This window comes from Trematosphaeria pertusa (genome assembly GCF_010094035.1).
Source record: "Trematosphaeria pertusa strain CBS 122368 unplaced genomic scaffold BU26scaffold_12, whole genome shotgun sequence".
In the NCBI taxonomy this organism is placed as follows: Eukaryota; Fungi; Ascomycota; class Dothideomycetes; order Pleosporales; family Trematosphaeriaceae; genus Trematosphaeria; species Trematosphaeria pertusa.
Genome location: NW_022987223.1, coordinates 123,635 through 135,743, shown reverse-complemented (window position 1 = coordinate 135,743; position 12,109 = coordinate 123,635). Strand labels below are relative to the sequence as shown.

At 52.0% G+C, this 12,109-nt stretch overlaps 6 protein-coding genes across 6 annotated transcripts; 4 read left to right on the top strand and 2 right to left on the bottom strand.

Moving 5' to 3' along the window:
• The first annotated feature begins 129 nt into the window (after positions 1-129).
• Positions 130-1,284, top strand: BU26DRAFT_521801 (uncharacterized protein). The gene has a single exon (XM_033829628.1). It carries the CDS (start codon positions 247-249, stop codon positions 958-960), a length of 714 nt encoding a protein of 237 aa, XP_033680314.1. The 5' UTR covers positions 130-246; the 3' UTR covers positions 961-1,284.
• A 280-nt stretch (positions 1,285-1,564) lies between these two features.
• BU26DRAFT_489451 (uncharacterized protein) lies at positions 1,565-3,048 on the top strand. The gene is made up of 3 exons (XM_033826020.1): positions 1,565-2,315; positions 2,410-2,473; positions 2,574-3,048. Exons 1-3 carry the CDS (start codon positions 1,581-1,583, stop codon positions 2,744-2,746), a joined length of 972 nt encoding a protein of 323 aa, XP_033680313.1. The 5' UTR covers positions 1,565-1,580; the 3' UTR covers positions 2,747-3,048.
• Positions 3,049-3,310: 262 nt separating this feature from the next.
• Positions 3,311-4,504, bottom strand: BU26DRAFT_432960 (uncharacterized protein; the record flags this gene model as incomplete). Its single annotated transcript, XM_033824005.1, has 1 exon — positions 3,311-4,504. The coding sequence occupies one exon, from the start codon at positions 4,502-4,504 to the stop codon at positions 3,311-3,313; it is 1,194 nt and encodes a 397-aa protein (XP_033680312.1).
• A 1,738-nt stretch (positions 4,505-6,242) lies between these two features.
• BU26DRAFT_567902 (uncharacterized protein) lies at positions 6,243-8,144 on the top strand (the record flags this gene model as incomplete). Its single annotated transcript, XM_033833713.1, has 1 exon — positions 6,243-8,144. One exon carries the CDS (start codon positions 6,243-6,245, stop codon positions 8,142-8,144), a length of 1,902 nt encoding a protein of 633 aa, XP_033680311.1.
• Positions 8,145-9,018: 874 nt separating this feature from the next.
• On the top strand, positions 9,019-10,953 carry BU26DRAFT_507989 (uncharacterized protein; the record flags this gene model as incomplete). The annotated part of the gene is made up of 1 exon (XM_033827043.1): positions 9,019-10,953. One exon carries the CDS (start codon positions 9,019-9,021, stop codon positions 10,951-10,953), a length of 1,935 nt encoding a protein of 644 aa, XP_033680310.1.
• Positions 10,954-11,123: 170 nt separating this feature from the next.
• On the bottom strand, positions 11,124-11,777 carry BU26DRAFT_578070 (uncharacterized protein; the record flags this gene model as incomplete). The annotated part of the gene is made up of 2 exons (XM_033834417.1): positions 11,124-11,647; positions 11,713-11,777. The coding sequence occupies 2 exons, from the start codon at positions 11,775-11,777 to the stop codon at positions 11,221-11,223; spliced, it is 492 nt and encodes a 163-aa protein (XP_033680309.1). The 3' UTR covers positions 11,124-11,220.
• Positions 11,778-12,109: the final 332 nt, after the last annotated feature.

Genomic DNA, 12,109 nt, shown 5'->3' with positions numbered 1-12,109 from the left:
CTGCAAGCATCTTACACGCATCATCTTGTCACCGCACATACGAATATACCAGTACGGTCATCTGAATGACTTGTCAGAAAACTCGCGTCAGATATCTGACATTACTTGGGAAAATGCGAGCTGACCTACCCAACTTCCGAAACGGGCATTCCGCAGTTCATCACACTTCTCAACACAGTGGCAAGGCTTCTAATGGAAAACCTCTGTCGCTCAACTCAACAATTTGCACTGCCGCTTATGTGAAAAATGGGATTCGCAACGATGTCATCAACATCTCAGCGCTACGCTGTGGTCCCAGGAGACGATGAGAACGGCTCAGAGAGGAAATCCCTAGAATCCGAAGACCCACTCAGCTCCGCGATATCCAGGAGCTTGGGACGACGGCGAACACCGCACACCACGACGATACTCAGCATTATCCAAACCGCTCTCTTGCTCGTCCTCCTCGTCCTAGTGTCCATCAGCCTCTCCATTCGCCCTTCACCAACTCCAGCCGCTCCAACATCCGTAAAATGTGGCAACACATCAACATCTGCGAAAGAAGCGGGCTGCGTCTTCGATCCCCTGGGCTACAACTGGGTCCCGCCCCAGTGCTATGATAGCGCCACCGCCTCCGAATTCCGGACCTTCCTCCACACCCCCACCTTACGATTCGGCGCCTTCCCATTCTTCCGCTCGAACGATACTTCAGACCGTGTGGCTAGCGAAGAAGAGTTGTCGCAGCGCGTGGGCATGAAGACGTACACAACGCAGGAGGAGCATCTGGCGCACTGCGTGTTTATGTTAAGGCGGCTTGAGCGGGCGAGGGAGGGCAAGTTTAGGTGGGATGGGAAAGGAGGTTATGCGCATATCGAGCACTGTAGCCATCAGGTTTTGGAGAGGGTGATTGAGGGGGAGAATCCGCTGGATAGGCAGGCGCTACATTCGGTTATTCTTATGGGGGTCGTGTCGGAGTGTTGAGCAAACTCCCTCCGTCGATACCTTCTAAGGTTATGTGAAGTCGGTCGGCTTGAAGATGAATGAATGAACTCATATCTTGCTAAGGCGGTCCTCGGTAGGCCAGTTTCCGCCAGTGTGCGACCCGATCTGAGCTGTTTCCTGGAACGAGCTTAGATCGCCCCTTCGCTGACCGGATGGAAGTGGTGGGAGAGAATAACAATGTTAACGAACTCATCCAAAATATTGGCACTGAAAGGCGATTATATTCCCGATAGTGAAGATGTGAGTGAGTTCGAAACCCTTTCCGGCGCCTGCCTCAGTGCAGCTTTTGGATCCGAGATCTGGAAATCGGAGGAATTGGCCGGGTATTTTGCGAAGATACCAGGTATATTTAAAAGTTGTATTAGTAATCTGATCGCCGATCGCTAGTCTACTGGGGTAATGTCGCCGAACCCCTGGGCGAAGGATTGGTTGATTGATTTTCTCTCATTTTAAGTCACTAGCCTAGAAAGGTTATCCATGCGAGAAGGATTATTCGGAAGAACGCTCAGAGCCCGCACTTCCGTCGGGACATAAACTCCCACTATAAGCCTACGTGCCTGTTCGCTGAAACTACTCGAATCAGCACGTTCTCCATCGCGATGATGATGTATGCTTACAGTCTTCTACTACTCGGCCTAATAGCGTCTGCTCTTAGCATTGCGCTCCCGCAACCTTCTTTCGTCCCCTCACCAGGAAACTTCCCCGCAACAGGCGACGGCGACTATGGTGGCGGCATTTTCAGCATCCCGCTCAGCGAAGTCGGAAATTACGCTCCCTACGGCGACGGCAACGGTACCGAATTGCCGAAAGGCCCCGGTGAAAAGACCTGTGGCAGCGGCCCGTACCCAGCGCAGATGCTCACCGACTCCTCCCTCCCCGGTCACACTATTTTCGCGCCCAAGGTTCCACCCGACTGCAAGCTTTCCATGCCCTTCATCGCGTGGGGCAACGGCGCATGCAGACTTAACGCAACTCAGTACGAGAACTTCCTGGTGGAGATAGCCAGTTACGGCTATGTGATTGCGGCGGATGGCACGCCGAACGGGAGCACGACTGAGCAGACTAAGGTGCAGGATATGCGGGATTCGCTGGATTGGGTGATGGCCGGGAAGGCGAGCAAATATGGCAACGTCGATTCGAAGAAGATTACGACGGCTGGGCATAGCTGCGGTGGGCTGGAGGCGATGAGTACGGCGTACCATGATGATAGGGTGAAGAGGATTATGATGTTCAATATCGCGATCTTTCAGGATGATCGTAGGTATCTGCTGCAGGAGATCAAGGTCCCGGTAGCGTATTTCATCGGAGGCAAGACCGATATGGGCTACAACACGGTAAGCATCCAGTCAAGTTGGTAAAGCGAAAGCCTTCATAAAGTGCTTGGAAGGGTCGTGGCGACTTATTTGGTACACTAACGACGATTCACAGTCTGCCAAAGACTATGCACTGCTCAACGCCGGTCTTCCCAGGCTCCGCGCGAACCTCGACACCGGTATGCAAATTTTGCTGAACATCCACATGTCCCATTTTGGCTCTGAGGAGTCACCCCCGACAGCCTTCAACGGGCAGAAACTCAGCTAATGTGTTGCCAGGACACCTTGGCACATATCCAGCTACTAACGGTGGCAAGTTCGGCAAGGCCGCAGTTGCGTACTTGGAATGGCAATGGAGAAGAAATGCGACGGCCAAGGCTATCATCCTGGATCCGCAAAGTCCTGGTAGCCTGGTGAAGGATAATTGGATTGTTGAATCCGCTAATTGGTGATGGTTCGGATGAAAGACAGGGAGGGGAGCGCATCGAAATGGAGGAGGGGAAACATCCGCATACGGTATAGAATGATCAAGGTGATCCGAATCTTTTAGCACCCTTTGGGCGAACCTGGAGTGCGGAAGCATCGCGCTATACGACAGATTGTGACGAGGGCGAGGCAGTAAAGGATTAGGACGCAACATTCGTAATAGGTTAGCTCAATAAGTCACATGGCTTATTTGAAGTCGATGTCTTAGTGAAGGAGCATAGTAAGAGGTCTCTCATTCGCGCCTGAATAGATTATTGTTGCAGTCGAGTGAAGTTAGTCGAAATGTGGCCTGGGCCTCAAGTGGACTTCACCGCAACAAAACATCACGTCAGCAGCGGCTTCGCTTCTACGCCATGTTTTGTATGACTCTTCTATCGTCTGGCATCCAGCAACAATCTGCACCCCCCCGGACCCGAGGAGAAATACTTCAACAGAACAGTTGTAAATAGCAGGTTGTACACAGTCTGAGTCAAAATGCCAGGTGTCTAAGGAACACGCCTCGTACAGACGGACGGCGGGGGAACCTCAACTTAGGCGCTGTCATACGACTCGTCCTCTGTCAGGACCTCAGAACCATCGTCCATCTCCTCGTCTCGGCCATCGCCGACCCGATAAGATCCAGAGAATCGAGCTGACCGACGACCGGATGACTCACGACGCATCTTACGGCCGGCCGTTTGAGCACGCTTAGAACCCTTGAACGATGGGTCTTCAGCACTAGACTCTGGTTCGTCTACGTTAGCTCGGACGCGACGAGCGGCTGTTGGATGAAGTCGACGACGTTTGGCAAGAGGGCTGTCATCCGAATCTTCAGGAGAAAGAATACGAACACGTTTGGTTGCTCGGACACGCTGTGAGTGTCGCAGGCCGGTATCCGAGCCACTATCACCATCGAGCTCATCGTAATCTACGCCCTCGTCAGATTCCTCATGGTCGGTGAAGTCTCCTTCGATCTCGTCATGAGTGGGTTTCAACAATCGACCATGAGTATCGCGGGGGAGACGGAACATGTTGACTGTTGCACACCGAGAGGAAGTCGTACTCCAACGGTTGAAGACAGCATTATCGTAATGCTCCGGATGTAAGGGAGTCGGGCCACCCAAAACGTTGATGAGCGCCTCGAAGTCATCTGGAAAGTTCCACTCCTCTCCATCATGCTCGAGGTGATACTTGACGCAGCGAGTAAGATCCAACGCATCGAAGCCAGTCGGCATCTGCTTTACGCCGACTGTGAGGTCCTTGAATGGGACCGGATCTGGGGACTTGTTGCGATTGACGACGAAAGGATGCGTCTGGTAGGGTATTCTAAAACCAGCGACAGAAACGCTAGTTGCATCCCAGTCTTCTGGCACGACATGAGAACTCACACACCAGCCTTTGTACGCTTCATCCTGTAGTGCACGCTTTTCGATCGAGGTTTTCATCATCCGATACATTGTATTGGATGTGATCTTTCCATTTGGCATATCGCGGCAGGTGTTTATGAGGCGAGCAATAATCGCTGCTGTACCTCCATTGCTTATAGCGCGATCGATGACGTCCCATGACTTATACCACTGGGGTAGAAAGCACGCAATTTCCGCGACGGTAATGCTGCCATGTGGGAAATGGAGGTTAGGAGAAGGAGAATCGAGAAGTTTATCGTGGTGCTCACTTCCTCGGCCGGGCTTGAGTGTCTTTGTCTTCTTAGGAGGGGGCGAGAGGGTATCGAAATGCACTGGCATCGCTCCATCCGCGCCTTGTTTGCCAGTGGTATGGCCGGATACCTGGTAAACAGGCGTAGGCTGCTTGAAGGCGACCCAGTGTCGTCGGGCCGCGAGCCGAATGGGAAAAGAGGGGTCAACTTCAATGACATTATCTTCTTCGCGATAAGGCTCCAACTCGGCGTCGAATGAGACTGCGAAGCCTTTGAGACGGTACGCCGCTTTTCCCAGACGATGCTTATTCCACGCGTCTATGGTGATTCGCTCGCTGTTGATATATCCCTGAAGAATCTGCTGCAAGCCACGCTCGCGAGTGACGTTGTAGCATTCTTCTATCGCGTTCACAATGTTGAACTTCAGTTGGTCCAACAGATCCGGCTTTCCGGCGTACTGCTCCTCCGTATGGCGGTGGGCGTCGCCAAGGATACACAATAGCGTGTCGTACGTTAAGGGTGCGGAATGATGTGGGGAAGCCATTCCTGAGGCGGTTGTGTGGAGGATTAGGCGAACGGGTTGCGGTGCTGTTGTCATGTTGCAAGTACTACAAACTAATTTGACTTAAAGGTGACTGATGTACTAGTGAAAAGGACTTAAGGGGGAACATATATAAGATCGCTCATGATGGCTAACAGTAACTCCGTGAGATCACGTCGCGATTTTCAAGGGCGCATTGTAAAGCCATTAACTGAAACGAATATCCGATGGCGAGGACCATTGCCTCGTATTGTGTAAGAATATCGCAAAATTTGCCGAAAACGGGTCAAACATGAATCGATAAGCGAGAGATTGGTGGAATGGCGCGACTCAAAACCTCTAAGATGTCAAGCTTTAATCTCGCACTGTGAAGGATAGTTTATCTGCGAGCGACGAATTTTTGTGGTGCGGCGTGGGATGAAGGGCCAATTGACATACATACGTAGTAGGATGATCTCGGTTCGCGTGATATCAATCACGCATGTTGAAAATCTGAGCATTTCATGAACCTGACTACGGGCTCCTGTTTGAGCTTTGGCCAAACGACTTTGGATAATGATCAGATTGCCCACCGTGACAGGGACTGCGTACCACACGGCTTCCACGTGACGCTTGAGGCAATCATCCTTCTCATTGTCCAGGCATGCTTTAATCATATATCAGGTTTCTTGACTTCGTATAAACGAGGCCATTAAGTTCCCAAATATCATTACCCATCTGTGTTGAAAGATCGTCATAGTAATGTGTTAGCGGATATATAAGGCCTCATAACTGAAAGAGCAGAAGGATTGTGATCCTTTTGCTCCTGAAATAATGCGTATGGAACACTAACCCCGCTGCAAATACGCTAAGCATATTTTCCCGAAATAATACTTCACCGTCTCTTGGACCCTTTCCCTTTGCCTTGAGACTAGCGCTGGCTGAAGCTTTCCAAAACCGGAAGGAAAGCACATTGTGCACGTGTATTGGGCGAACTATTGCCTTGTGAGCTTTCACCGTTTCCCATCTGAGCGGTAAAAAGTAGCTAATCGATAATCATAATTCCTTTCCTCATCTAACCCAACACAAACGAGAACTTCTCCACGACACCCGTCAATCACAATTACCTCGGAACAGATTCACGAATATGTATCGCCGGGAGAATATATTCTTTCCTCGAGCAGATTCAGATCTCGCATCAGCTAACAAGCCAATATCACACCATGGTGGGTCAGGTGGAATCGCAGAGCCACTGAATTCACTTCCAGGATCTGTTTCGCAAGGAGAGATTAACACACCTGCGACAATGCGGACTGGATCCTTCGAGGCTCATGGTACTGAGTCGTCTTATACATATGCGAATGTCAACATGCGCGACGTGGAGCGTGGCGATTCCGAGGAAAAGCGTATCACCACTGATTTTCATTCCCATCCAGAAGCTCCACGAACCGCAATGTACGATCCCAATACATACTTGGATTGGTATTTGTCCACGAACTACCAACGCCCTATTACCGCGATTCCTGACCACTTGTTGGATCCGCAACTTCGAGATGCCCAGCCAACGTATCCATTCCTCGCCGAGCCAGTTTCGGCAGAGCCACCGCAAGCCAGCCATGCTCCGTTGAGTCTCCAGGATATAGCGTACTCGTACAACCACACTCGTCGGAATAATGCTAAAGGGGGTTCCCCCTATTGGGCAGGCTACGAAGACGAGGAAACGTTTTCTCAGCAGCCGTACACCCACTCGGGTATGTCCACATTTTCCACGCCGTGGCACCTAAATGGTACGCCAAGCCCCAACACTGGTATGCCTGCCTATGAGCGGCCGTGGGTCCATGGTCAAGCCTCGGACCAAGGAAATGGTCGATTAACTGAATCAACGAGGCTAAGGCTGTCGAACGGACCGCCGGGCGGGCTCGCCCATCTTAAAGCTGTGATAAGCGCTTCGATCCATGGAGAGTATGCACCGACACCGATGGTGCATTCTTCAAATTTGGCTCCTTCGCAGAAGCCAGCCCCTCGCGCGATCCCCGTTCCACTACCCAAGCCAGCACCAGTGGCTTCCGAGGTGGACACCCAGCCGAACAAGCGGATCCGGTTGGGGCAACAGCAGGCGACGGTGGCTCGAACGCGGTCCGTTGAAGGGAATGATCCGAAGGACATTTCGAACAATCCGGCACCACCACACCTGGTTAAGTGTGTGCAATTGCCTCTGGAATCAGCCACAATACGAACTAAGACATCCAAAGTGCCTCGGACCTTACCCAGCAATCCGCCTACAATGCCTCCCGGCGACTTAACATCCGAGATCCTATGTCCGTCGAACATCGTCGACCTGGGGGATGCGTGGGACTGGATCGAACATATGGCTAAGACACCAACGATGCGATTCCAACCTACGGTCCAGAAGGTTCGGTCTGGAGAAGCTAAGACTTATTGTGATAGGCACAAAAAGCACCCAATTCCGATGTTTATGATGCTTGCCATGCAGATTAATGGCTTTGGGCCGTCCACCGAGCTCATGTACCAGACTGGACGGACCTTCATGAGGACGACGGCAGTCATGGCGCCCCACAATCTGGAGATGAACTACCTCGGTACCACTGAACTCACGCTGATCGAGATTTGTGCATATTTCTCTCAGCTAATCATTCGCGCTGAGTGCCTTGATCGGTTGATCCGCGCGGGTATGAATCAAGGCCAGATCGCCGATACGGTGAATTGGGTGCGCCAGCTTTCTGGTCTCAAATCGTCGTTTTCTCATATCCGGGTCTTAAAGCGCGCCCAAGAAGCTGGTCGCAAGCTTCACGACCGGAAGCTGAAGATCGAACAGCGCGACCGGTTAGACACCGTTGACTTTTCTGCTCGAGGCTGGAACTACACGGAGATCAAGACCATGGATTACCCGCTGCTTGCCCTTGCCCACGGCGTCGAAATCCAGATCACGGGCGAGGATGCAGGACCATTGACCCATCTGATCGCCTGGTGCAAAGCGAACGGACGATATCGTGCCATGCTGAGCGAGGTTCCCATGCTTCTCGATGAAGCACACATCTTGCCACTTATCGTGAGGCCAGCGGATGGTTCGTGCCCCGATAAAGCTGCCTTTGTGCGCCATCGAGATCAAGTGAACTTAGATCGGCTCCGCGTACAGCGGTCCCGCCGCAAGCGAAAGGCAAATGCCATGGCTGTCGATAGAGAGTAAGCATATGCATGCGCGTATGCGTCTCGAGAGTTGTTGAGAATTACACGGCTTTGGATTGCCTATAATCTACATAGATGTGTTGATGCGAGACTCCAGCTTGAGATCACGCCGAGGATGATTATCATCGCACCGGATTCAAGGTCTGTAGACTTGCGTAAAGAGCAGGAGCGTGAATACTACCCGTTTTTATGAACAATGAACCTGTTCCTATTCCTCTTAGGGTGGTGTAAATGCCGTTGGGAAAATAGAACAATGAGAGAATTGGAGTACCTAGGTACATGAGTTTTGAAGACCTTTTATTACTGGCCTCCCCACTTCCGCCTGGAATACATTTCATGTATGCACTGATGCCACAGACTTTGTAATGAAGATAAGCATTTCTCACGAATTATGTGGTGTCTGTAACATAATTGCGTTGTGCTGGATTTGAATGTTCATCTGTTGTGAAAATGAGCAACACTATATGAGATTTTGCTTAAGATACCTCGCTAATCTTATTAGTTTGTAAACAGATTTGTGCCTATTAGTTCTTTGAGCGTAATTGGACCAAGCTCATGCTAGAATTGTAGGAGGTTTTTTAGGCTTACCCAAACATGTACTTAGTTGAGAGCGAACCTCACAACCCTCCTGACCTTTTTTATCAGTTCTCCTCCTCCTGACGCGGTGAAAACTTAGTGCAGCGACTAACTTAAACCCAATCGCAAACCATGAAGATGTCTTGGCAAAACGCATTGTATGCGCTTTTTTCCGTAGTTCACCCGCAGACTGAACTCGAGCAGTATAGAATATCTTCGAATTTGAGTCGTAACTCTTACCCGCATACTCACAAACTCGCAACTAGCTTCAACTGCTATCGAGGTTATGCCCAATCACAATGGCAGGTAATTCTTCCGTCAACGTCCAACCGGTCCCAAATAGCCGGGAACCTCTCCAGCAGGATGTTGATCCTGACGAAGGCAACTTCCATGGCTTGCCCCTTTTTACTGCACCGCTGTACAGCAACGCTGAGCAGACCTGGTCTAAGCTGCAGTCCAGTCCTCCGCTTCCACCAGTCCAGTATCGAGGCACGATTACCCCTGGCTCTCATCCCAACTGGTCTTCAAGCTCGGTGAGGCAAGGACTATTCCAGGGCAACAACAGCTGGAACTCGAACCACAGCTTCGATATTTCTGGAGGTGTCAACTTCTTCAACGGAACCCATGCGGCGTATGGTATTCCAGTATCCGAACACCCCCAGGAACTCTCCGCGCCGGAACTCAACCATAATGAAGCCGGCGGCAAGTCTCATGTAGTAACGAAGCCACCGCACCAGTCCTCCGGTGCTGAGAAGCACCAGACCAACGTACACGAACCCCTGAGCAATATAGCTGAAGCGTCCAACTCGTTTGCCGCATCCGATCCTCGTCTCTGCTTTTATGCACAGCCGATGCCTCCCGAACATAGTCATCATCTTCCACGTTTCGTTCCACTTGATCTTCCGCAGGGCTGGCGCTCCATGCAGCGGGTGGATCTCGAGCCTGTTGTCCTCAACCCTCACGACTGGGCTTTTCGGCTAACACCCGCTGGACCTGTTGCATTGACCCCGGCGGAGGTCTTTCAATATAGAATAACAGGGGTTTCCCGTAGCAGACGGACACCTCAGTCCAATCCAGACCCTATGGTCATCGATCTTGAACTAATAGACGATGAGCTAACGGAATTCATGCCACCAAATTCGCGCCGGGGTGACCCTGACCAACTGACAGCATATGCAGACCCTTTAGGCGGGTTACCTCCGAAAGTAGCGTACGAAGGAGCAGTGCGGGCGAAGAAACGTAAACTTCAGGGGCCATTATCCCCATCAGTAGTCAGGTCAATCGAGCAGGAATCGGATGGCGATGCCGCCCTGTTGTGTCCCATGGGCATAATAGATGTGGAAGACGCATGGGCCTGGATTCGACACATGGCCCAAAACCCAACGCCCGAATACCATGCTCCTAACCGAAAGCCCGATGAACGCCTAAAGTCGGCCCACAAGGTTAAGCATCCAATCCCCGAGCTCATGATGGTGGCTCTAAAACCACCGGGTTCGGGCATCGGCTCGCAACTAAAGGACCAAGACGCGCTGCCATTCTGCCAGACCAGGAGCATTACACCTCCCGAGAAGGTCGGTGTCCACGAACATCTCGGTAGCCACGTCGAACTCACTCTGATCGAGTGCGCTGCGTACTTTCCTCGTCAGGCTATACGGCCGGAGTATCTGAAACGCTTCCGCCGCGCTGGTATGGGCAGCGTGGGTACCGTGAGCTTGATCAACATGCTCCGGCAGCTCACAGGCAAATCCAATTTCCACGAGTCCCGGCTATCTCACACCTTCAAGCGGTACGGTTGTACAGCAGACAACAATGCGACCAGAGACTTCACCGCGCAGCAATGGACGCCCGATACCGGCTCTAAGACCATCGACTATCCACTCCTTGCACTTGAGCATGGAGTCGTGCACCTTCCACAGGGCGACGACGCAGGGCCACTAACAAAGCTCATTCAGTGGTGCAAGAACAATGCTCAACACCGGGTTCTGCTTAGCGAAGTGCCTGCCCTTCTTTCGACGGCAGGCATATCCTCGACGATTGCTCGCCCAGCCGATGGACGGTGTCCGGATCGAGTCGCACACGGGCGCCATCACCAGGCCATACAGATCGATAGGAAGCGCATCTTGAAGATTCGGCATGAGCTCGATCGTACGAGGAGGGCCGCAAACGCAGTCGACGAGGAGCCTAGCGAGACGGAGCGGGAGGAGGACCCAATGATAGTGGATTTGGTCGAGTAGAAAGCTATGAAAGGAAATCACTGGACGTGAAACTATTATTTGGCATTAGTTCAGGAAATTGCAGCTCCTTCATGGTCCTTAAATGCCCGAGGGCTGGCGCGGGTACCGGAAAGCTCCTACGGCGAGCCAAATAGTCAAACATCTAAATTGAGAAATAAATGAAATTCCGAATCCTTCGACTATGAGCTCTGCATCCGAAAATACTTAGCCAATTCAGCTTCCCAATCCGCATTCCAGTGCCTCTGCACACCCACCCAATCCACCCTCTCAATCCAACCTCTCCCAAAACAAATTCCCCATCACTTTATTAACCTCATCCCTCGTATAAATATGCAACACCACTGCCCCCTCATCGGCCCTAAACACTGTATAATTTCTCTCCTGACTAGTCCCCACCCAACTCGGCACATTCGCCACCGTCAACGGGCCATGGTACAATGTCCCGTTCTCGCACGTCGAGCCTTCCTTTACCGACAACCCGCCCGCATACGCAAGCGTGTGCTTGCCGACCAGCGCCCACTCAGCGTCCGACTGGTTGGGTTTAGAGGGGTAGGTGAGGTCCATGGGCCGCTGATCCGGGTCAGTGGAGGCTAGGTTCGCGGACATGTGGCCGGTCGCGTGGTAGGTGAGGATGCCGACGGGTTTGGAGCCGAGGGGGAGGTCAGTGGTTAGGGGGACGCCGTTGAGATCGGTGCTGAGGAGGGTGAGTTTTGGAGAGGTTATGTAGTGGGCAGCTGGTACGCGGCGTGGAGGACGTACGGAGTGTTGTTGAGCAGCACCCACGCTCCACTTAGGACGGTGGCGATGTCTTTTGGAAGAACCATGGTCGCGGACTAAAGCCCTCCTGACACGAGGGCTACCGGAAGGAAACGACCAAACTGTAGAGGACGATTAGAGACTCAGGTTGGAGACAAGAATGAGCGATGAGGTTTGAGCGCGAGCAGACGATGTACAACTAAGATAATGCCGAGCCGTTCTGTGAACATCCCGTATCCCGGGAAAAGGCTGACCTTATAACGCGGAGCAATTGCCGATCAAACCTTGTGGGTATACTGTGTAGATTGCGACCAGGGCCCGGCCACGTGGGAACATACGCCTAATTACGTCCGCCCTGCGGTCTTATCTCCATACTTCTAGAACGTGAAGAGCGAGCACC